Source organism: Corvus hawaiiensis, chromosome 4, assembly GCF_020740725.1.
Source record: "Corvus hawaiiensis isolate bCorHaw1 chromosome 4, bCorHaw1.pri.cur, whole genome shotgun sequence".
NCBI lineage: Eukaryota > Metazoa > Chordata > Aves > Passeriformes > Corvidae > Corvus > Corvus hawaiiensis.
Window position 1 is genome coordinate 72,771,197 of NC_063216.1, and position 25,051 is coordinate 72,796,247.

At 46.1% G+C, this 25,051-nt stretch overlaps 2 protein-coding genes across 4 annotated transcripts in view; one reads left to right on the forward strand and one right to left on the reverse strand.

Annotated features, from left to right (window-relative positions):
• The window catches only part of DMTF1 (cyclin D binding myb like transcription factor 1), a 29,042-nt gene extending 13,345 nt beyond the window's left edge, over positions 1-15,697 (forward strand). For both annotated transcript variants that reach the window (XM_048300381.1, XM_048300383.1), the window contains 10 exons: positions 711-743; positions 1,862-1,971; positions 2,507-2,735; positions 4,310-4,461; positions 5,923-6,138; positions 8,614-8,699; positions 9,313-9,471; positions 10,208-10,594; positions 13,663-13,810; positions 14,341-15,697. In XM_048300381.1, coding sequence (XP_048156338.1) covers positions 711-743; positions 1,862-1,971; positions 2,507-2,735; positions 4,310-4,461; positions 5,923-6,138; positions 8,614-8,699; positions 9,313-9,471; positions 10,208-10,594; positions 13,663-13,810; positions 14,341-14,450 — 1,630 coding nt within the window. In that variant the 3' untranslated portion in view covers positions 14,451-15,697. The remainder of the gene's footprint in view (positions 1-710; positions 744-1,861; positions 1,972-2,506; positions 2,736-4,309; positions 4,462-5,922; positions 6,139-8,613; positions 8,700-9,312; positions 9,472-10,207; positions 10,595-13,662; positions 13,811-14,340) is intronic.
• On the reverse strand, positions 15,523-24,727 carry TMEM243 (transmembrane protein 243). Of its 2 annotated transcripts, XM_048300384.1 has the most exons (5): positions 24,569-24,727; positions 18,751-18,854; positions 18,223-18,273; positions 17,288-17,392; positions 15,523-16,208 (listed from the first exon to the last, which is right to left on the reverse strand). In XM_048300384.1, the coding sequence occupies exons 1-5, from the start codon at positions 24,690-24,692 to the stop codon at positions 16,086-16,088; spliced, it is 507 nt and encodes a 168-aa protein (XP_048156341.1). In that variant the 5' UTR covers positions 24,693-24,727; the 3' UTR covers positions 15,523-16,085. The 2 variants fall into 2 exon arrangements, with proteins under 2 accessions (XP_048156341.1, XP_048156342.1); XM_048300385.1 differs by lacking the exon at positions 18,751-18,854 and having other exon boundaries at positions 24,569-24,704.
• Between the last annotated feature and the right edge of the window lie 324 nt (positions 24,728-25,051).

Sequence of the window (25,051 nt, forward strand, 5' to 3'; positions counted from 1 at the left end):
TCTTCCTAATATGTCACCTCTACTCAATTCTGATAGATCAGCCATGACAGTAGTTGTGTTCAATTGATGGTATTCAATGACAACTCTAAAAAACAAACAAAAATCCCAAAACAAAGGTGAATAACAGATTCTGACATGATGAGAAGACTTGGACACAAGCTTGGATCTTCTGAGATGTAACTTTTTCTAGACCTGTGACCTGGAAGTAACTGATCTTCACCTCTTATGCCCTTGCTTGCCCTTCTTTAAAACAGTGGTCTGGTGCCATCCAGAAAGGATATTATATTTTAATTTTTGAAGGTAGTTGAAAATTAAAAATACCTTCTCAATGCTGATTTGCTTTTTTGATGGAAAATCAGCTTTATGGTGATGGTGGACTGGGACAGTAAGGAAGAAGTAGCTGTTTATTTGAAAGACTAATGCAGAAAATTCTTATTCATAGGAGTAAGATCATGGAGAATGAGGAATTTTTCTGACAAATGAGAGGAATGTTATACCACTTAACCTTAGAAATGCACTAATGTGGAAAATGGCATTTGTTTCTCACATTCTTCCAAAATATTCAGTCAGATTGTTTCTTACAGCTGGAATCCCTAATCTCTAATCTTAGCAGAACAACTAAATGTGTGCTGTGTGGTTAGTAAAATAAAAATATTTATGCTGTATACTTTCTGTTTAAAATAATGTCTTTTTATTTACCTGTTGCTTAGGTATACTCCTGAGGAAATTGAAAAGCTTAAAGAGTAAGTCATCTTATGAACAAGGTCACTCTTTCTTGTTTGTATTTAGTAGCTTGATTAATTTTTAAAGGTTTCCTCATATGAAATCGCTGAAGAATTACAAATAAATTTGACTGCTCCAGCACTATCCAAAAATAGTGGTTACTATCTAAAGAAAAATGAAACTACATTTGGATTCTTTTAAAATTGTTTTCTAGTGTGTGTTCAGGACCTAACAATATGCAACGAAGTTCTAAAGCCAGGCTTCTGTTGTAACTGGGAATGTTTCCGATTTTTACAAGCACAGTCAATATTTGTGGTTATGAGAAACAGAAATGCCATTTCTTCAGGAAATCTGAACAAAGGTTATTCCTAATGGAAGTGGCAGGGCAAGAGTAGGATCTCCCCTAGGAAGTATTACAGATACATAAACTATCAGTACAGCTCAAAAAGCCTAATTTTGAGTAGGAACCTGATAGATCAAGGAGATGGGGCTGCAGACTTTATCCCCTCCTGCACATTTCCAGGGTTGAGCAGTTGGAAGAAACTGTTGGACTGAAGGAAGGAAGGGGGTCTATTGCATTGCATTGATGAATCTGTTTGGATCAGTTGAGCTGGTTTGTGTCATTCACAAGGTGCCTGTGGTTCCGGATGTGTCAGAACTAGTCATGGATCAACATTTTAAGCAACCTGCTGTCATGTGAAGGAGGAAAATGATTGTTAAAATGATGAACATGATTATGCAGTGTTTTGCTTAATTTAAATTGTAGGATGCCTGGGTTTTCATCGAGCATTATTTCAATTTCCAAGTGCTCTCTACACCACCTGAGAATCATTGAGGAACCTGTATGGAATGGAAATTGGCTATTTATCTAAACATTCATATTGTGTTTAACACACTCATTAAGCCTCACAAGACAGATATTAAGCATTTTATAAGTGTCTTGTGGCTTAGCTGGCCCAAAAGGCTTCTAGAAACACATAGGAAAAATAGAAAATATTCATAATGAAGTAGCAAAGTGATTCCCCAGTCTGTCTTTAGGCCTGTAAACTGCATGTTCATGCTGTTTTTATTAGAGAATATTTGATATTTTGGTAATTTTCTAACTGGATATAGTGCTAATGAGCACGTTTCTTTTTAGGCTGAGAGTAAAGCATGGTAATGATTGGGCCACAATAGGAGCTGCCCTGGGGAGAAGTGCTTCATCTGTAAAGGATCGATGTAGACTGATGAAGGATACCTGCAACACAGGTGAGGTAAATGCCGGTGTCAGAAATGGATATTCTGTTTAAAATTCTGTCCTTTGTGTCTAACAGTTATAAACTTACATTGTATGTTTGGTGTCGAGAGAGACAGATGCACTTCAGAAGTAAAATACTATTTATGTTTTAATGTATATATTCAAATACAAAGGAAAATTTAGGCAGACCTCATGTGATTAATGTCCACTAAATTGTTGTGTGGTTAATTCACTCCAGCTAATGCAGTTCAGATAGCTTGGATCAGTTTGCTTTGGTCCCTGTTTGGACAAGTTCTGTGTGGCCTCATTCATCTGTGAGAGAGAAGAGATAAATTTGGCAGCAGAACAACAGAATCGTTGATTTGTTAATCAAGAATGGATATAATATAAATTGTTAATAATTAAGACCAGTTGCTTCTTCACAAGTCAATATTTACATCTGGAATAAGGTGTTGGACATGGAAGTTAAGTGTCTGCTGGCATGTTACGGATCAGGACAGAGGGTATCTGCTGCCAGTTAAGTTGGAGGGCTTCTCGCTCTTTCAGGAAAGTGGACGGAGAAAGAAGAAAAAAGACTGGCAGAAGTAGTGCACGAGCTGACAAGCACAGAGCCAGGTGACATTGTCACACAAGGTGTGTCATGGGCTGCTGTGGCTGAACGGGTCGGGACGCGCTCGGAGAAACAGTGCCGCTCGAAATGGCTCAACTATCTCAACTGGAAACAGAGTGGCGGCACCGAGTGGACCAAGGAGGATGAAATAAATCTGATCTTGAGGTTTGTTATTTTAGTTACTTTTAAAGGTGTGTAATATGTGTTGCTAGCAGGATTCCATTGGGGTCCATTTTGCTGGTTTCCTAGACACTGAAAATTCTAGAATCTTCCAAAAATCACTGCTGTGTTTACAGTTCCCAGAGATTTATTATTGAACATATTTTTTGTTTTTTGTTTTTTTAGTGAATGTTAGTGTTCGTGAAAGGTGTCAGATTGAAAACCCTGGAGACTGAAGTCTTCTTTATTCCACAGAAAAGGTACAGCACAGGCAGCAAACCGTGCAAGCTTCCCACACGTTGCCCCACCGATGCGCTTTAACCCTTAACTGGAGGGTAGCTCAGTCTCCCTGCCCGTTCAGTCCTTGGCCTCTCTGCTGAGATGACCAACAAGGGTCAAGTGTGGTGGTGGTTTCTGTGATGTGGACCTCTTGTCTACAAAGAGCTAAACTGAGACTGCAAATTAATTTCATGTAGGCCACCAAACACTGATTGGATATCAGCATCTCTGACTACATTTGAACTGGCAACCTGGTAGTGACTTTGGAAATCTTTGCTCTCTCCAATCCTCCTCCCATTTTGAATGCCTTTAACTCAGGCTTTTTAGCCAGTGGATTTTTATGGTTGGGTGGGAATAAAAAGCCAAGACATCCAGGGATTACTTACAAAGCAGTATTAACAAATTTACTGAAGCTGTTTGACATGAACTCAAAATGAGGAGCCTGATTCCACATTTCAGAATGTGCTGGGTATATTTCTTAGTATTTCTGGTTTGGTCTGTCCAGATATCATTTACTCATCCTACAGGGTTGGTTTTGGTCGTTTTTTTAATTTTTACTTTTTTCTTTCTTTAGCTTGCAAGAGTGCTCTTGCTTTGTCTCTGAAGAGGACTTTTCTTAACTTCCACAAAAATATTTTCCCCTCACTATTCACCTCTCTTTCATATGCTCCATGTACAGATAAGGGCAATTCAGAGATTTTTAGTGATTTCAGATTCTGGTAGAGAAGACTGTCCCTTATGTGGAGAGCCCGGTGGGATTGATTTATGAGAAAGTGTTTAATGCTGTAGTTAACTTCATCTACTTTGGCTAAGAAGCATCTGAGAGAAGGCAAAAATCTGTGTTAAGGATGGATGGTTGTTACTTAGAAGAAAACAAATATCATAACATGAAATTAATTAAGTGAAAGTTCAGAGTGAATCTCAGGAAGTACTTCCTGCCATGGAGATGTGTTTGGGGAATGTTTTTTCAAAAAGAAAAGATGCAAGTACCACCACTTGGAATGCTTCACGATAATCTGATCTAAATCCTAATGTATAAGTAAATAAGGAGAATAATCCTGCATGGCAAGGAGATGGACTGGGTCATCTAACAGGTCTAGTCCATCTTCTGTTGTTTATGATTCTGCTTGACCTCTGGCAGCGTGGAGCCTTGGAAGCCTGTGTCGATTCCTGAGCTCTGGTGGGCTGGTCACTAGCATGTCATTCTGCGCTGTTACGTGTGACACGGCCGGACTAGTGCAACACCCCTGCCGGTCTGGAGGGAAGTTTCTAACAGGTCAACATCTTCTGTGTCCTGCCAGGATAGCGGAACTTGAAGTTTCTGATGAAAATGACATCAATTGGGATTTACTGGCTGAAGGATGGAGTAGTGTCCGCTCCCCACAGTGGCTTCGGAGTAAATGGTGGACCATTAAAAGACAGATTGCAAACCACAAAGATGTTTCATTCCCTGGTAATGTACTACTTGCACACTTATCTTCTGAAAGCCCCTTTCACATATGTAAAAGGAATAGGGCTGCATTTTGTTGTCTGCTTATAGCATTGCTGGCCAAAGAGCACATTGCTCCTTTGCTGGAAGTTACTGGCCCCTTGGAGCTGCTGGCTGAATTGCTTCTAAAAGCAGTCCTTAAATGTTTCAGTCAAACAAGCCAAGCTGATGTGTACAACTAGACAGATTTTGCCATCCCTTCTCACTTTGGCTAAAGTGAGAGCATGTATATAAGCAGCCCAGCTGGCAGATCTCAGATGATGCTCATCTTTGGTATGGAGGGCAGTGACCTCCTCAGGTGGAAGAGGATATGTATCTGCAGCCTAACTAGGGCCTCAGGTTAGATGTGTTGCCTTTACGATGTTAAAATGTAATCTCTGTCAGGTGCTGAGCCTTAGCTGTAGACAGAAGGTAGATCTACTACTAGCTGCAGTGAAGGTGGAGAGGAGTCAGGAGTATAAAGCTCCCCCAAATACATCTCATACCATTTTCCCATTTTGGCTTGGAGACACCTAGTGCCTAAGCCAAAGGGATGTTTGTGACCTCCCTTGTCTGACTTGAGGAGAGGAAAAAAAAATCAGAGAGATCAGTCATGTCATAATTAATGAAAGATATAACTTAATGCACACTTGTGCTGTGGTTGACAGTGTGGTTATATATTAGTCCCGCCTGGAGGCTGCAGCTGGGAGGAGAGCCTCTTGTTACCACACATTAATAGGCAGCTGTTGCATCAAATAATTCATAATATAAATGCAGCACTGAATCAACAGACTCTGCTGTCTTTTCCCTGACAAAGGGAGATGTCTAGGCAGTTTGCTGTAATGAATATTAGAAAAGCTGAGGCCTCAGGTTTTGTAGCCTGCTGTTGCATCAGCTGCTCCCTCAGCAAGGCCAAAGCAATTATAGAGAAGAAGGGTGGGTGATTCTGTTGGAGCAATGGGCATCTTCATGCACAGGTGAAGAATTGTAATATAACCACTGTGAGATTCGTTGTCTCTTGCTCCCTGTTTTCAGTGACATTTCTGTCAAGCTCTCGAACAAATCTGCTTCTGTGGTGTAGAAGATTGGAGGATTTACTTTTGATAGCATCATTACGCAAGTAGTGATACTGGCACTGATTGTAGCTTGGGCATATACCATGCATCATTGTAGAGAGTTCCAGAATTGTATGGGCTGTGTGTTCTTTTATCTCCCCAAGCATTGTGAAATGCCTGGGTTCCATGGGGAAATCTAGTTCACTGCAGTAGTTGACTATAAATGGTCTATGTATGTGATAAATTTCTAGTTTCTATGTCTCTGGAGATTGTTTAAGTTCCAGATTCTGTAGGATTTCGTTTGCTCTTTTCATCTTGGGTACATCACCAATTGTAGTATTTCAAATGTGCTTCTTCAACCTGCTTTAGCATGAATGTTTTTTTCTCTCAGTGCTGATAAAGGGTCTTAAACAGCTCCACGAGAACCAAAAAAACAATCCAGGGCACCAGCTTCCAGACAACAAATGTGGCAGTGGATTAGCAAACACTAACTCCAGCTCTGGGGTGCAGCACGTGCAGATCCGGGTGGCTCGCTTGGAGGAGAGCACGGGCAGTGCCCCGAGTCCCATGGCAGCTCTGCAGATCCCAGTGCAGATCACCCACGTCTGTAAGTACTGAAACCACTCACACAAAACCTGAAGCTTTCTCATGTTAAGGTGGTGGAGGAGGATTGAGTATGTCTTAAAAGAGTTGTATTAATTCTCCCTTGGTCTTGCCATAACTTCAGATGAAACATTTCTGGGTTCCATTTACCTGTTTCTAACTCTGTTAGGAAAATGCAGATATTGCTGTGACAGTAGTTCCAAGAAGCTGCAATTGGAGCACCTGGACACAGGTGTTGCAGGTGTGTCTGTGTGTGAGCACACAGGAGTTTGCCACATAACCTGTTCTTTGAAAAGCCCTCAGTACACAAACCTCTTAATGAAGATAGAGCATATATGTTTATTCCTTATATATGTTTATTCTGGTCACTCTTGTGTAGAACAATGAACATCGTGCACAGGATCTCCTTTTGTAAATTACGTAGACTGCTGTCTGTAAGTTCTGATGCAAGGAAGGTATAAGTGTTTTTTTCTAGTCCTGCTCTTTATTAGGCAGTTATTTCTAGACACAAACACTTGGAAAGTGTTAGCTGCCAAGTCACACCAACATTCAGCTAGTGTTCTGCTAAACCACTGTATTTTTTTTTAAGTTGGTGCTTCCCATGCTCTTAAGGATGAACTTTGGTCATTATCTAACATTGATTACCAGGTCTGCTCTGAATGTAGTTCTTATTGCTTGATTTTGTAACTAATCTTACTAAGTAACTCCAGTCACAGGCAGTCTGTCATCTGCACTGTGTAGTGTTTTGCACCATTTGGCATTTGTAAATTTTATTAGGAAAAATTATTGCTTTGGTCTTGCTGATTACCAAATCAGTTACAGAATATTCTGAATTGGAAGGAATCCATGTGGATCATTGAGTCCCAACTCTTAAGTGAATGGCCTGTACAGGGGTTGGACCCACAACCTTGGCATTATTAGCACCCTGCTCTGACCAACTGAGCTAAGTTGATCAGGCTACAAACTGATTCTTCAGACTGTGACTGAATGGGCATTTGGCAAACAATTTTCTAATTTTATTAGATTAACCTGTATTAATCTATTTGTTAAGTGCTATCTTCATTTTATGAGATTTATTTTCTAATTAGAATGACACATGACACCAAGCCAAGACCTTTTATCTGTCATAATGTGCCAGTGGTCTCAGACTTTGATGAAGCTTGATCGAAGCTGATGGGTTTTGATGAGCAGCCAAGAGGGGCTGGGATCCTGGAACCTTTAGTTCTTTCTGAATTGAACCCTGTAATGGTTATTTTGTGACTTGACTCGCCTCTGTCTGCCTAACAAGCCTTTTCCCCCATTTTAGTCTGGTTTTCTAAAGAATTTCTGGTTGTGTAATGCAAGTGACTTTTGTATTGTATGTTTCACAGTCCCATGAGAGCTGAAGCTATTAGCCACTTTCAGCTGCATTTGGTGGAAGGCTCAGGGTTTCAAAGGGGCAGTTCCTGAGGTTTTATGAATATAGCTGGCTGGGTGACTGACAGGCCACACTTTACAGCTCTGCTACTGAGTACCAGGAAATCTGCAGCAGGAAACCTTGAACATGGCACTACAACAACAAAAGCTTCAAAACTGGAGCTTTTATCTTCTTAAGAGTCCAAAATTACTGTATTTTGCAGCCGCAGAGTTTCTAGTGCTTGGGTCACTGTTACCATCTTGTAGATCTTTTCCCCTTTTAGTATTTAGGAAAATACTGGAAAGTCCCAGGGAGAGTATTCATTTGGTTTCAGCTTCCTGGAACTTGTGATTTGTTTTTTAAGACTAAGTAAAAATCATAATTATGGTTATAAAGTTTTGGGTTAGAAGTTGTTTAGACCTGGTGATCTTAACCTGGTACATCAACTGTTTTCAGTGCTTTTTTTCACTGCTTTTAGAATTAATGGAGATAACTGCATAAATAATTAACACAGTTGTAGTAATACTTACAGCTGTTATACACTGCAGTCATAACACATAGGTTAGGCAAATATCTTGTGAAGCATCTGATCTTTCATCAGGGTGGACATACTGTGGAGGGCAGAAAAGATTAAAAATACAAAAAAAAAAAAGAGGTCTGTGGGAAACACAACAGTATTAAGCCTGACACCAGTTTAAAGCAAGCAGTACATGATCCAAAGCGTATCATTACACCAAAGGTATCGTTACATTAGAACCTCTTGCAGATCTCATTACAGAAAGTAATTAGATCACGTCAGAAACTTTTATTTTTCTGCTTTTATCTCTGTATGCTTAAACCCATACTTAGTTTCTTTTGCTCTTTTGGATTGTAGAATGCTCTCTTTAAATAGTATTGTGTCTTGGGTACCAATTAGGGAACTTTGTCATTAGGATTGCAGCCAGTTTTCTTTTTCCTCATAGTGGAATTAACAGTTCCCTGCCATGTATTAATTATAGTATGTTATGTTCTCTGCAGGGCTGAACATTCTGGTTTACTACTTTCCTTTTCTTTTTTTTTTTTTTTTTTGCCGTCCTTTTGCAGCCTCAACCGATTCCCCTGCTGCTACTGTTGACTCTGAAACAATAACACTGAACAGTGGAACACTGCAGACCTTTGAGATTCTTCCAGTAAGTAACTGGTATTTGTTATTGTGGTTTTTTTTTTCTTTTAAGCCCAGCTACTTCTTACACTATAGAACTGTGCATTAAAAAAAAATTCAAGTAGAAGGAATTTAAAAGTTCTAAAACTTATTTCTGAAAGTGTAATCCATTAGGGCTGCAAGGTAAACTGTGAATTACAGTTAAATGCTTTAAATTTGCATTACGTTTTCCTTTGTGCTTGGATTTTTTTCTTTGTTGAAATCTGAAATAGAGGAGCCAGAGAAAGCTCCCAGCCAGTAAGGATTGTGTCAATTCCATTGTCCTGTAATTTATAGCACAGTTTCTCTTTAATCTCAAGGCAAAAGTAAGTTGAATTCATTCCTTTTTTACCTACTGTTGTACAGCATAATACAGACCTGATGGGCTCCTGCCCTTAATACTTGCCTTGGTAGCCCAGGGTTCTAGATGAGTTTTTTTGTGGTTTTTGAGTGCAGTACAGCAGTCAGTGCAGAAGGGATTGGATTGGATTGCTGTGGTGGTTTTCCAGGGGAGTTACAGTTAGGCTGGTTCATGTAAATCAAAATGCTCCAGTATGGCCTGGGCAGTGTGTTTGGGTATTAAACCTGTGTTGGCTTCGTAGTCTTTCCACCTCCAGCCGACTGGGACACCAGGTACCTACTTACTGCAGACAAGCTCGAGCCAAGGCCTCCCTTTAACGCTGACAACGAGTCCCACCATGACCCTGACGGCCGCGGCAGCTCCGGCCTCCCCGGAGCAGATCATCGTTCACGCCTTATCCGTAAGAGCTCTGGGCGGGGACAGCTCCGGGCTTTGGGCACTGGGGGAAGGGGGACATTGTAAGGTAGGGCCCTGCACATACATGTTAAATTTGCAAAGCAGTTCTTAAGTCATAACAATGTTACCTGGCTTAAAATCCTGAAGACTAAGATTTTGGGGGTTTGTGTATTGTTTTTAAAAAGCAACCTCAGGTTGCTTCAAAACTTAGCTTAGTGAGCAAGTTCTGAACAGGATGTCTCCATTTAGTGGCTTGGTCCCCAGCAAAACCAAATCTTGTTGTTTCATGATGTTTTCAGTTACTCTCACGAATAGATAATGGTTCACAACACTTCGATAGTAGTGCCAAGTATTGCTTTTTGGTAGAGGGAGGAAAGGGGAAGCAAACTGGAGATTGAATCACAAAAGTGATGCAAAATTCAGTTGAAAAAACCCTGACCTTTTGAATCTACAGTGATCCTCACCTGAATGGTTGCCTCTTTCATACTGTTTTATTTTTAATTTATTTGTGATTTAAAGAACAGACGACACCACGTTCAGTCTACAGAGTTATCATTTAGGAACAGGAAAGGTCAACAGATGATCTGGGCTGACATCCTGTGTATATAAAACTCTAAACTACACTTAGCAATTTGAATCTTTTGCTTGTATTTGCTTGAAAGACTTGTAAATAGTTACAGGAAAGTCTCTGACCTTTTTGGGGGTTTTATTTGTCTCTTTTTTGCAAATGCTGCTCACAGCCAGAGCATTTGTTAAACACAAGTGACAACGTCACGGTGCAGTGCCACACGCCGAGTGTCATAATCCGCACTGTTGCTGCCGAAGACATCTCGTCCTCTGTCACCCAGACAGAACTGACTGTGGATTCAGACATTCAGTCAGCTGACCTGACAGATCCTCCAGACACCCTGGGAACAAATACTTTCCCAGATGATATCCATCAGTCCAAACTGAGTGACGAAGAGCAGTCAGCCTACAACGAAGATGATGCTTCCAAATTTAGCAGCAGGAATAGCAGAGAACTGATGGATGGAGTTATGGTAAGAACAGAGGAGGAGATTGCAGATGCCAGCCTGAAACAGGATGAGGATTCTCACTCTGATCTACCCAGCACGTACGTTACTGAGGTAAGGGAGGGCATGATACTTGATATTTTCTCCACTTCTGCATAGAGAATGATTTCATTGTATCTTTGGGCTTTATGTTACGCTATTTGAAATATCTCAGTGATTTCATGTATATTGGTACTTGAAGGGAGGCTACAAGCAAGATGGAGAGAGACTAATTTATAAGAACATAAAGTGAAAGGACAAAGGGGGATGGCTTCAAACTGAAAGAGTGTAGCTTTAGATGGAGTATTAGGAAGAAATTCTTTCCTGTGAGGGTGGTGAGGCACTGGAACAGGTTGCCCAGAGAACTGGTGGGCTGCCTCATCTCTGGAAGTGTTCAAGGCTTTGGACAGGGCTTTGAGCAGCCCGGTCTCGCAAAAGGTGTCCTTGCCTGTGGCAGGGAGTTAGAACTAGATGATCTTCAAGGTCCCTTCCAATCCAAACAGTTCTGTGATTCTCTATCAGTTCTACAAGTATTTGTTGAGATCCTGTATCCTTGAGCTCTGTTGGTATGAGTATGAAAGTAACAGCATCTAGTTTGGTACTGAGACTGATATGTGACTTCATTTGAAGCACTGAATACCTCACTAGCTATGGAGTCATTTCAGTACTCAGGGTACTTCTCAATGGTGACAGTGGAAAGCTGGAACTTTGGTGGCACTGAACAGTTGCCTTCATGTGATTCCTGTTTGATGCTGTTGCTTTAAACTGGGCTGTTAATTGTCCAACACACCTGCATCAATAGATAGATTGAACAAAGGAGGCAAAGTATTTAGGTTTTGCTTTATGAATCTAATAACATACTTCAAGATGTATCACAGTTTCCAGTTTGGAGGACTTCTGTTAAACGTACTGCTCCAGTCAAGTATCTGTTAAATGGGAATTTGAAGTGTTAAGCTAGTTCTCTCTCTGGCCTCAGATTTATTCATCTCTAACACCTGAGATGCAGAGATGAGTTTATCCAAATGATTACAGGTATTTGGATTGTTTATACTAAATTCCTCCATCTTTCACTTGTTGGAATTATGAAAATGACTTAAGTCACAGAAAACGGAGGTGCTAAAAAGAAGATAACACTCTTTAGTGGGTAGAAAATACTTCTTCCCTTACAAGTTTGATTAGGTTAGAATGTGGGAAAAGATGAGTTAGAGTGAAATACCCCATCCTGTTTTTTAAAACACTGTGCTCTACAGTAGCTGTATTTCTGCTTTGTCAGTCTTGAAAATCCATCACTGATCTGCTTTGGCTTTGTCTTTGAAGAAGCTTCTAATAGACAGTCCATATCCATTATGCTCTTACAAAAGGGAGAATCTTTGTACATCTCAAGTTTGCTACTACAGAAGCTTCTGAATCCTGCATACATATGAATCTGGGGATTATTCTTCCATTTTCCTCTTTCTGTGCCATGGTTGACGTAATTGTGGTAAGATTTTCAACATTTGACACAGACCATCAGCTTTCTACTCTTAAGTTTAAAACTTCAGCTTCTCGAGGTAGAATTAATAAACTTTTGATATTAACCTAGTTCCTAATTTAGCTTTGTACAAATTGCTTATGGCTAGCAGGATATAAAACTATAAACTTTTTTTTTCTTTACAGAAAAACAAACTGAATTTGTAATTCTAATTTGCCTTACCCTTCTAGTCAGATTCAAGTTTGACATGTGTATTTAAATTCTAGGAAATAGTGAACTGTCTGTGAGTAATTCTCAGTAAAAAGTTACTCTAGAAAAACATGCCTAAATTTTGTTTTCTTTAAGTCAGTGTTATTTTTATGAGCTTGCCAGGGTTGTATTGTCACTGTGGGTGGGTAGTGGGAGGCAGGCAGTCATGCTGCAGGGTTTTATTATTTCTGGCTGGGAAAGGTGCCCATTTGCCACAATGGCTTCTTTAGTTTGTCACGCCTCCTCTTCCCAGTTTCAAGCCTTGCCAGCCCAGTGCTGCTGGTGGGCAGAGCTGTTGTGTGCTCTGCAGAGAGCTGCTCCTGCAGGTCAGGCACATGGTGCCCTCATGGATGGGACCTAGTGCAGTTCACTGAGCTGCAGCACAGGTTGTCAGCTCCTCTTCAGCAGCATCAGGGAAGGGGTTTTCAGGCAGCTGCCTTTGCAAAAACACTGTGGAGTTATGTAGGGAAATAAGTTTCCCTGACGAAACCAAGGTGGAGGAGGATTTTCTTAAACATAGAGGGCTGTGACCTCTCCTAAACAATTCGTGCTCCCTCTGAGAACAGGGACAAATCTAGGTACCTTCCACTGTGTCAGCAACAGTGGAAGGCATTCTGTATCAGGAGTTCCTGAAGTTTGAACAAACCTTACACGTTACACAAAAAAGCTGGAATCCAAATATCTCTGCTGGTTCTGGCAGTACTGTGTAGGATGACTTTTCACTGTGTTTGTGGAACGAGCAGTGTGCTGTGACACTGAGTCAGCCAGATGTGTTAGTGCCATTCCAGTACCACAGGAGCCAGGGAAGAGGCAGCAGCAGCAGTTATGGTAGGCTGGGAAGAGAGTGAGGGTATTGACAACTTGTAGCTGGAAGGAATCAGTGTGTTGCCAATCTTCTGGTATCATGAGGTTCAGCAAAAATGTCTGGAGCCAACCTCCAGCCAGTGACAGGCACAGCAAATCAAGTGGGTCTTTGAGCTCTGTGTTCAGTTAACACTTGACAACAGGAGTTGTGAAACTTAAGGTAAAGCTGTTGTGTTTGTGGAGCAGGTAAATACTATGTAATGTTCTAGTTTCAGAACATCTAGACAGCAAGTAGTGGAAAAGCCTAATTATTCCTCTTCAGACAAAACGTATGACTTGCAAGGGAACGTTTTATCACCACCGTGTCTCCTTTCCTCTCCACCTGCCTTTATATTGCTCAACAGGGTGAAATTCTTCTCATACTGTTTTTGGGTGCCTGCACTAAAATGGAACATGTCCTGTAAATGCTGAAATAAACTATCTCAGGTGCTGACATTTCAATTTAATGAGATAAAAGTCATCCAGAGTGTGATGCTTACTGTGGAGTATGGCTGAGCAATGCAGGTTTTTGTTTATGCTACCAGGAATGCACTCTCATGGCCTATTCTGTGTTGTGCAGGACCTGGGTTCCCCAGCGATAGAAGAACAAGTTGATCAACCTACAATAGATGATGAGCCTGTGCTTATTGTTCCTTCTTCCCATGGTTTTATCCAGGCAACGGATGATATAGATAGTGAATCAGTCTTGCCCTTGACAACTCTCACAGGTATGACAGTCCCTTCCATTAAAGCAGTATATAGAGCTTTTGAGTCTCTGCAGACAGTGCTTAGTGGATGCTTGCTTTCTCTTAAATAATTTTACATGTCAGTGCTGTGAAACTTTTAAGTACTCCTCAGAGGAAGGATCTCCCTGCAGAGCCCTCAGAGGGTCAGCAGTGATAGTGTAATACCTGATGGATGCAAATACAAGTCACACTGTTGCATCCATATCCATCTATATTGGTCATCACTTACCTTCTCTAAGGATACTCAGAACCCACCTGGATGTGGTCCTGTGCAACGTGCTCTAGCTGAACCAGCTTTAGCAAGGGGTTGGACTAGAGGATCTCCAGAGGTCCTTTCCAACCCCAGCTGTTCTGTGATCCTGTGAAACTAAAAATTGCAAACTGCCTAGTTTGAACAATATTGCTTATAATTGGTTAGAATTCCAGACTACATTTCCTGTCTCCTAAGTTTGTATTTTATATCTTGTTAGAATGGCACAGCAATAGTTCTAATGCTTATTGTCTCTTGACAGATCCTATCCTACAACATCATGGAGATGGGTCACACATTATTGGCTCATCGTTGGGCAGCCCTGACTCGGAAGATTCAAAGGATGTTGAGGATTTAGTGAGCTGTCACTGAGAAGCAGCAATGGTGTCTATTTCTATTGACCATGTTTGCATTGTGAAATTAGTTACAACCCTGTGCCACATTTCCAAAGAAAGCAGTCACAGTCTGTCTCTTTGAACAGAAACTTCCAGTGTGAAGTGACTACAGTGCACTTTCTCTGCTCAGGCTGTTTCCCTCATCTGGGAGGAGGGACTGAGCTGCCAACCAAGGCCTGCAGGTGCCACATCTCACTGGGGTGTTCCAGTGTTCTGAAGAGCCTCTGTTGTAGTGCTCACTGCTCAGATCCATCCAGCTCTGATCTGACTTGTTACTGATGTGCTGAACTGCACACATGGAGAACTGGACAGAAGTCAAGGATTGCGGACTGTAGCGTCTTAGTGCCACAGCAAGTATTCGTTTGCACAGGTTACATGAAGAATGGGTGAGGATTTCTGCACTCACTGACTCTTGTAATAGATGGAGTAAGAGACTGTTACATTTCAGGAAGGAGTGAGTTCCATCAAAGACTTCAGGGAGCGTGGGGAGCATCATGAAGCAGTGGTGTGTATTCCCATCTCATCTGACTCATTAGTATGTCTGTGGCATAGGAAGAAGGCAGAAGCTTATGGGACGTGCCTGGTCTGCTTGTTCCTGAGGAGTCCGTTGCTGGCAATGGACAGAGCTTGGAAAGATCACTTGTGGAAAATCTTTTCTTGTTTTTTGGGTTTTTTTTTCTTTTTTCTCATCACTACAGCAAGCTGAATAAAAAGGGAAGGGCTATGAGAAAGGGAAGCTACTGGGACCCACCAGCCTCCCCCCACAAGCTTGGAATTTTGAGATTGTTGTGAGTAGGTTGGAATGTTTGTATCTCTCGCTGTTTACCTGACACTACCAGCCACCTCTCCAGAGGTGATTCCTGCAGCAGGTTAGTAGATGGGGAGTGGTGTGAAGGTGGCAAAGTCTTGGAGGAATAGCTCTGTGAGAGTTTGGACATAGGCCCCCAAGGCAAAGGAGGCCAATTAATTCCTACATTGTTTGAAACAGACACTAGGCTGAGCAGCAGCCTGTTAGCTAGGAATCAAGAGAAAAAGCTATAGAAACTAAAGACTTGTATAAATTATTTTATTTATTTCTGTAATTAGCTCTTCATAATCAAGAGTTGGTCTTTTTCAGTCTGTGGTTTTGTTAATGTGAAAAATAAGTTGTAGTTTTAAATGGTTACCTAGGGAACAGAAATAATTGTATATTCAGTTTCAATAAAATAAAGAGTATTTGTCTTACTTCACTGTAACATGCTATTTATTTATACTGCCACAGATCCTTTCAATGCTGCAGTTTATTTGTACAGTAATAAAAAAAGTGCAGTTTTTTCCAAAACGAAAAAGCTTGTGCCATTCTGAAACATCAGTACAACTGGAATGTTCATTAAGCGCAACAGTAGCTCTTCAAAAAAAAGCAGAATGTCACGTCTTTTGGCAATAATTCTCCCCAACAAGAGGGACATTACATATACATTTACATGAAAATCATGTACTGATTTATCCTTGCACAACCCACTCCTCTCCTCTCAGGCTGATTGTTCTCACTTAAATGTCTCGAGTAGAGCTGAGAGCTGAGCTGGAAGCAGTCTGACACAGTAGCATCATTGCTGGGTATTCCCAATGTCCTTCATTTACCCACTTCATGGAAGTACAGGTTGGCACATATACATAACATGACAATAGAAAACAATATGTAGTAAATTAGATTTCTAAATTTGGGTTCCAGGTCTCCTTGTCGATACCAGTAGATCTAGAAGAGAAAAGGAGTTCGTGTTATTTTAAAAAGCCAGGTACTTCTGAGGAAACTCTCTATGGTAACTGAACTGGCAACTTGTATGTCTGGTTTTGGGGGTTTTTTTCTTCCTGTAAAACAATCCAGCTTCCTCTGGCCAGAGAGACTGAGTGTGTGTGTGTGTGTCTGTGTGTGAAACTGTCCCTGGGGGGACATGTGCTCTCTGGTCAGCTTTGCGAAGAGGGAGGGAGAGTGGGTGGCTTAGCTGGGGGTGTTTTAACACTCAAAGCTGGCTACACCCTGGTTGAGGACAAACATGAGCTTTGCACTAACACAGTCTATTCTGGGCAGAGTCGTGGCCACCAGCTTTAGGATCAGAAACTGGGACTCACCAGGCAACGCAGAGCAACTTCCCAGCATCCCCAGCAGTGAGGGGTTCAGGGCTGTTCCAGGTCACAGCTGGAGGAAGGAGACTGCTCCAAGTTTGAATAGCTACCACAGAAGAAGGAGCCACCAGTGGGCCTGCCCATGGAAGGGGGATTGGACTAGATGGTCTTTGACAGCCCCTTCCAACCCAAACCATTCTGTGATTCTGTGAACTCAAACCTGCCAGTTCCCTTTGCCAGTGCTTGGGACCAGCTCCCTTGGAATTCTGCAGCTGTTGAATAGAGGAACATCTACTTGCTGTACCTTCCTACCCTTGTAGCTTCCATCCCCTGTGTTTGAAAGGTCGCTGACTAATGCAAGTGCCATGGCTGGTCCCACTTCAAGTGTCTTCTGCAGCACAATCCATCTCTGCATTCCTGTTGCAGTACTCTGCTCCCTGGTTTCCTACTCTTTGTCTCCACTGGCAGCTATGGGTGGCAGTGCCACAGAGGTGACAACTCTTGCACCGCAGCTGGGCTGCAGGAGTTGGCTCAGTTCACACACTTACTCTGCAGTAAATACAAACTCATTACCACTCCCTCATTGTCAGCTTGTGGTATCAAGGCAGGAAAGCTTTTCTAGGAGAGTGTAAAAAAGAAGGCAGCACCACATAAAGCAGATTTTATTCAGAGCCATCGAGTCAAAAGCACGGCAAATGTGGCGATACTTACAAGAATGCCAGCAGAAATGCAACACAAGGAGATGCAGAAAGCAAAAAATACATTCACAGGTTTTGGAGGTAGTTGCGGGAAGACAAAAGCACTGATTAGAGTGACCTGTATGGAGGAAAACAAAGATGAGGATTTCACTCTCGCCAATGCTGCAGTGAGAGGAGGCTCAGCCCAAGGGCTGGAGCAGCGCAGCGCTCGCATCTTGCTCTGCACACCTCTCCCTGCTCTCTGACTCCCACCCCTGAGGAGCTGAAGGAAAATGTGCAAGTCTGGAGGAAAACTGCTTTGATACAGCTGCACACTGAGAAGAGTGGAATAAAAACGATGAAAGCTTTGCCACGCTGGCTCATTGCCAGAAACCACCCTCCAAGTAGCCGTGAAGCCATCAGGCCTGGGGGTGCACACTGCCCACGTAGGAGCATCGCTTCTGCCAAGTGTTCCACCAGCTGGCACCTCACCTGTCCCCACAGCCTCCCTGCACCCCCGTGGACCATACAAGTGATGGTCTCTAGTCATGATGGCGTTGGGTTTGTCTTTAAAGCTTGGGGAAAGCACAGCTCAACACAAAGGGACAAACTTTGGAAAGACTTATATAAGCCAAAAATAGAGGACAATAAATCATAAATAGAAGGAAATAGAAGCAAACACGCTCTCCTGGCACATAAATGCTTTGTTGTCCCACCCAGCCTCACATTCAGCCAGGGCGGACAATCTACCAGAGATTTTATTACAGCTCTTAAAAGATGACATGAGGAAAGGTATCCCCCTCCTGTTGTCAAAGAGTTTCAAAAGACAGATATGTCCCAAAATGACTGCCTGCCCTAAATTAGAACCTGTTTGGTCATTGAAGTTTCACCACCCGTTTTTGGGGAGGACTTCTTGTTTTTTCCCTGTCACCTGAAGGTGCAACACGGGGTGGGATGGGAGATACTTACTACAAGCAGCAAGGTTGTTAAGCCACCAACGACTAGATTGATGATTCTGTCCTGAAGAAAAAATAAGAGTGTTTTGTGTACCAAAAAAACCACCAACAACAAAGAACCCCAAACCGTATAAAACAGACCATTAACCAACAACAGAGAGCATCAGCCGGGATCCACGTTATCCTCAGCACACCATCGAGGCTCCCTGGTCAGCTCTGCCACACAGGAGGGTTTCCCTCCCTCCATGGACCCCAGGGAGGTTGTATTGGTCAAGGCCTTGTGCAGCAGGTTTGCTCATTTGCAGATGGCTTCTCTGCTACATCCAAATTGATTACAGTTGTGCAAATTATTTTTAAATCTTTTTTTTAAAGTGGGAGCGCACAGATGGAGGTTGTCAGGAAAGGTTTTTTTTAGCCTCAATGCCTGAGAATTAATAGATTGATAGAGTCTTAGGTGGGCATTTGTGGGCTGCTGGTAAGGAGGTGAAGCATTGCCCACACCCCAAACGTTCCACCCTAACACTAGCAGATCTGAACATACCACACAGTGGCTCTGCTTGGACAGACAGATATCCCCCCACACTTCTTTCTGCTGCTCCTCATCCGTGTAAAACGACTGACTGGGAGGACACAACCTTTTTGCACCTGAGAAGAGAGATCCCTCAGTGCCAGCATCGCAGTCCCATCCCAGTGGCATCAGGGCAGGGGCTGGCTGTGACACTGGGCTGTGTGACCATGGGCTCAGAGAAGCACCCAGAGCAAGACCCTGTACTGATGCACCTTCTGGAGTGATAAACAGGAAAAGGAGAACATTCCCATCCCTGCCAGCACACTGCCTTCTCCCTGGTGCTGCTCTGAGTATAAATGTGTATCACTACAGTCAGGCTGGGCTGCACATAGCTGACAACTCAAATCAAAGGCTAGAAGAACAGCTACAGCAGAAAAGCTGTGCAGAGAGAAAACTCCACAAACTTCAATTAATTATACTGGGAGTGATTAAGTGTGGTGAAAAGAAAGTGAGAAAAAAGTTTGTGCAGTGAAAGCATTTTGCCCAAGACACCGCAGCCAGCAGGCAGGGCAACATGGGCTTCCTTCCACCTGCTCTTGCACCTTTCTTCCCTCCTAGAATCTGGATTTGTAGAGGGAGTAGTCCCAGGTCATGAAGAAGTAACACATGGCAGCAGCAGGGCACAAGAAGAAAGCAGAGAGCAGCAAATTATGGTTTTGTGGGACATCACCAGCCCTGACCTAAGGCTTTGTGGAGCTCACATTCAAGTGATTCAGGAACAGGTGGATGCTGTGCCCTGGTTGTGTTCATCTCCAAGTGAAAGGGCCACAGCAAGCAGACTCTTGGAAACCTCTTTTATTAGTCCCCAGCTCCTCTTTGTAAAACGAGACCATTGATGCTCCTGTAGCTCAGAAGCCCCAAGCCATGGGGGCACAGTGGTGACTGCAGCAGTGGGAAGTGACCCCCCCCATAGGAAATTGTCACCCACATCCCCTGTGCAAGGTCCTTGCCAGCCAGGCACAAACCCCCTCTCCTCACCAGCATTCCCACACAGCGGCAGCCTCTGGGAGCCAACTATGAGATACCCACCACTGACCCCAAAGATGGAGACAAGTAACTCCAGGAAAGTAAGAGAAGCAACTTGAGAAATGCAGGCATGAAATGCTCCACAACAGCATATTGTGATGGCTCAGCTGGACTCCTCCTCCTCACCTAAAATAAATTGAAGAACTCAAAGCTAACTTTAATTTAGGCAGGACACGGAAGGGTCCTCACCCCCAAAAGCCACTCCAATACCAGGAGAGGATGGCAGTTTTGCTCTGCCCTTGCCCTGCAGACCTGGCTGAGCCCACCAAGGCAATGTTACAGAGGGAGACCAGAGTTTGCATTCAGGCTCAGCACGTCCATTCAGGGTGGCAAGAGGTGAGCAACTGGATTCCTTGTGCCATGAGGAGATGGGTTTCCAACAGCAGAGATAGCAGGGAATGCCAGGGAGCCAGCTGCAGAGCAGCAGTGGGTCACCAACCTGCAGAGCTCACCTGGTGAGCACAGTCACAGCCAGCTCTGCAGAGAGCTTGGAGGGATGGACACAGTCACCATCCAGAAACTCAGGCATGACTCTGCTTCTCCTAATTAGCTAGAGACCCATTGTGTGAGGACAGACTGGACTGGCAGGGGAAAACAAGGGGGTCACACTTGGCAGTGGCCATGGAGCATTTCTCCCCGACTGTTACAGTGTGGGAGAGAGCATCCCCCAGCACAGGAACTCTCATCTCACACTGCTGAGTGATGGACTTCCCAGCAACAGCCGGATCAGGTACGGATGCTGGCAGTGGAGCACGTGGCATCCAGTCCCTGCGGCCAAGGCATCCCCTGCCCCGTGCTTAAACCTGCGGTCACTCAGATTTTCCAAATGCGCTGTCGGCCGAAGAAGGTATTTCAGGATCTGGGGATTAGAGACACTGATCCTGAAATCCCGGGCTTGGCAAAGCAGTGAGAGGCTGTATTCCCCAGTGCCCACTGACACTTCAGCCCCAGGCAGCTTAGCACAGCAAAAAGGTTAAAAATACTCAAGCAGAGGCCGCGACGGCTAAAGGGATTGGGGCTGACGGAGCCTTTCACCTCCACACCGTGTCCGAGTGCACAGCCCGGCCCGGGCAGACACTCCTGGATGCTGGGCACATGGAAACCAGCTGCAGTGAGCCTTGTATCCTACATGTCACCCAGCTGGTAAAGCCAGCTCTTATAACCAGCACAGCTGATTCAGGAAGGGTTTTTCTCCAGCATCACTATGTATCGTAATAGCCACTAGAGTAAAAAGACAAAAAAACCCAGCAGGCCCACCAAAAGAGAGAGCCTGCAGCTGCTTGAGGTCACCTGGACCAGCATAGGGCACTGGCACTCACACACTAACTTCTGATACAGCCCAGCAGTACCTCCATGGGGGTCCCCATTCAGCCAGCCAGCTGCCGAGATGTAGTGAGCTGTTGGCCAGACAGGAGATGAATTCCATGTTTCACTGTTGCACAAGCTGCATTTTGAAACAGGAGGTTTCTGCCCTCTCCTCCTACTCTGGGGAGGGTGTTGCAGGGGCTGGAGGCATCAAGTTTCTCCCAAGGAGCTTCTGCAGTGCAGAGGTCTCCCTCCATCTGCCTCTGGGAAAGGGACATAAGGTCAGGAAGCATCAAATCCTTGCAAAGCAGGAGGGCACAATCCAGGATTCTTTGGGATCTGGGTCAAGGTTACTTGGAGCAGCAGGGAAACTGAGGCAAGACTGAGAATGTATCTGCACCACTGCACCCCTTCCACAGGCTTTGAGAGAGTGGGAGCTTTGGTCTTTGCCCCCTCCCATCCTTGAATCCTCCAGGTTAGCAGTGTATGGCTGAGCCCACAGGAATCCCAGCAGAGGCTTGGCCAGGACAAGGGAACGGGCTGGTCCCCTGGAGCATGGGTACCTGGTGCAATCTCTGCAGGAGTGACGAAAAGGCCATTTTTATGCCTTACATCAGCAAGTCCAGATGGTCAGCAGCCATTGCAGCCCACTGCAGCCGTAGGGGATACCTGAATGCAATGCCAGACCCAGCCTCGTGGAATTCCAGGCAATACAAGCTGTGCTCAGGGCCATGCTGGCCACTGCAAGACATGGGGTGTTCCTGGTGTGTCCTCAAAGGCTCATCATTCCCATCCCAAGCTGGTCAGTCTCTCTATTGTTTTCTACTTCCAACTCATAGCAATTAACTCCCACCCACTCATATGTCCTCCCACCATGGAGGAACCCAACTTTCAACTTCTTTCCCAAGAAGTGCTGCACCTGTGACACTCTGTCCCCTCTTTGCCACGGTACAGCCGTGCCTTTGCATTGTCTCATACCCACTCGCTGCCAGTGCTGCAGCCCTGGAAACCACAGCTGAATCCACAGCGCCTGGCGTTCATCAGCACCGTGCTGCTACACTCCCTCTTCCCACCAGAGACTCCTTTGGTACCATCTTGCCCCAGGCTCTGCTCAGCACTCGCTTGGGAGAGCGAGCTTGGCAGGAGCAGCTGGACCACGGCGAGGCAAGGAGGCCGATGCTGCTGCCCAGCTCTGCCATCCCCACAGAGTGGCTTTACCCTCAAAGTCACCAGCTTGGAGACCAGGAGAGTGCAAGAAGGCAGGAAGAGGGAATCCCCATCTCTACATCCATTTCCCACTGCTGGCAAGGGTGCGAGACCCCTAATTTTAGGTGCAGGCCTTCCTGGGGCACAAGCACTGCCCCTGCCCCTTCCTGTGGCCCCAGCCCGAGCAGAGACTCCCGGTTTGCCAATATCGGCCATCACTTGCAGAGACCCAAAAGCAGAGCTGGGGCGTGGGCAGACACACTCCTCCTGGCAGACCTGCTCCCATTTAAAGGCAAAGTTCAGCTTCTCCATTTCTGACACAGAACATTCCAGCTCGGGACCTCACCAGCGTCCGTTTCTAGGCAACCCCAGTGAATCAGGGAGGAAAGGACCCCGGGCCAGCACACTGATCCCTTGTCTGTCAGACACGGGTACAGCAGAGAGAGACCATTGGCTGCTGCTCGGCCCAAATGACAGGTTCCAAAGAAGCCACAGGAGATAGGCAGGGGGTGAAGTGCAGGACGCTGGATCCCCATTAGAGCCCAGGAACTGAAATTAGCATCCCACGTTTATTATTTATCGCTCTCCTTTGCGAGCAGAGGCATAGCTGGAAAAAGACGGGGATCAGGGATCCAAGGCTTAACCTAGGCTGAAAGGTTTGGGGGTTACCTGCCAGGACTGCCATCGAGCTCTGATGGCACATCCCAGTCCCCAGAAGCTCCCTCATCGCTGGGGGCTTCCCAAAATCCCTGACCAAGGACTGGCCAACAGGACCAAAGTGCAGGGCACTGCTCCAACAAAGGTACCCTTGCGCTCCCATCGGGGCCAGCAACTGCTGGTGGCGGACGTCTGCCCCCCTCAGTTCATCTTCCTGGGGTCCTGCCTGTCCTCCTATGCCACATCATTCTATTTTTCCCCAAAAGTCCAGGTGGTATCACTTTATGTTTTCATTAAACATTATCACCGTAGCAGCAGTTCCGAGTACCTGCAGGGAGGGCAGGGCGGTGATGCATTCGATACACTCGTGAATAACCTCACGCAGTTTCAGCCTGCACCCCCCGGACACACACAAGTGTGGGTAACCCCTCCTAACAGGGGACAACCCCAAGTCACAAACCGATGGTGGGACATCTCCAGGTATCGTGATTCCCGAAGGATCCCGATGCAGGGCAGCCGCAGGAGCCCCCTCCCCAGCACAGCCCCCCAGAGCAGCGCCGGCCCGCAGCAGTGCCGAGAGCTGAGCGGCTTACGGGGATTGACACCTGAGGAGCCGCTGCTGCCACACGTCAGCCAAGGAGAGCCACCGCCGGCTCCTCCATCCCAGGAGGAAAATCAGTTCCCAGGAGAGCACCAAACGCAGCCCCCATCCCCATCCCCATCCCCAGCAAAGACGCCCCTAACCGGGTGAGAGGCAGCCTGGGGTGCCGCAGCCCCAAAGCCCCGGCTTGGGGGGCTGCAGGGCACACCCGGCTGGGACACAGTGGCTGTGTGACCCCTGCCCGTGCCCAAACCCCTTCCCAACCCCACTCCGGGGGTCCCCTTGACCCTGGGACCCCGAGCCCCAACTCCTCGACACGGTTTTGGGGGGATGTTGGTTTGGGGGCGGTTATTTGAAAGTTGATTTCCTTGGGGAAGGAGGGGAATGTTTTGTGAGGTTTTTATTTGGGGAGGGGGTCTTGCTGAGAGCGGGTTAGTTCTGGGGATATTGTTTGGTTTTTTTTTTAAATTTGGGGCTGGTTTTGATGGATTATTTTTGGTTTGGGGCACTAATCGGGAGAGGGTTGTTTTTGTTTTATTTCAGGGGGGGTTTTTCTATAATTACGCCAATTTGAAGCTTTTCCTTCTTTTGGGATTTGGGGGACTACTTTTATATTTTTCCATTGGGGTGCAGCCTTTCTGATTTCCGATGCTGTTTTGGGGAGACTGAGGATTCTTTCTTATTTCATAGGGGGTTTTTATCTGTTCGCAGGATTCGGGCAGGTTCCTCGCTCGGGCCGGCCGCTCGGCTGCCTGCGGCGCTCCGTGCCGAGCCCGGGGGCAGGGGATGGGGAGCTGCCGCTCTCCGGGGCGGCCGGGGAGGAGGTTCCTCATTACCGGCGGGCATTTACGCCGGCAGAGGGGGGGGGGGGGGGGGGGACACACTACGGGACCTTCTGCTGCATTTTCTCCGCTGCGGTTCGCTTTGGCGGGGGGTTGTTTTGGGGGAGCGGGGTGCCGGGGGTGGCCGCCGGTGCGGCGGAGCGCCGTCCCTTACCCTGGCCGAGGTCTCCCCGAAGAGCGGCCGGTTGTCCGCGCCGCCGGTGCCGTACCCGCGGGCGGGGAATCCCTCCATGGCGCGGGGGCGCTGCGCCGGCGGCCGCGGGGGGGCGCCCGCTCATGCTGCGCCTCCCCCCCCTCCCCTCAGCCCCCCCCGCGCGGCCCCTCCGCGGCCCCTCCGCGCCCCGCGCTCCCCGCGCGCCCGCCCCGCCCCGCCCCGCGCGCCCGCCCCGCCCCGCCCCGCGCAGGTCCCGCGCGCCCGCCCCGCCCCGCCCCGCGCAGGTCCCGCGCGCCCGCCCCGCCCCGCCCCGCGCGCCCGCCCCGCCCCGCCCCGCGCAGCTCCCGCGCGCCCGCCCCGCCCCCGGGGCACGGGGCAGGGAGGGGCGGGAGCGGCCCCGCGGGAGCTGCGCGGGTGCGGAGCCGCCGGCCCGGGCCGCGCGGGGAGCGGCGGGGAGGGGCGGGCGCGCGGCCGCCGGTTTGT

Bases quoted from the DNA above. Each gene is read 5' to 3' on its own strand.
- TMEM243 (XM_048300384.1), bottom strand. From the start codon at position 24,692: ATGAGCGGGCGCCCCCCCGCGGCCGCCGGCGCAGCGCCCCCGCGCCAT. The intron at 18,274-18,750 runs GTATGTTCAGAT...TTTTTTCTTCAG, and splicing joins CCAAGCAGAGCCACTGTGTG to GACAGAATCATCAATCTAGT. The intron at 16,209-17,287 runs GTAAGTATCGCC...TTTCTCTTCTAG, and splicing joins GCATTTCTGCTGGCATTCTT to ATCTACTGGTATCGACAAGG.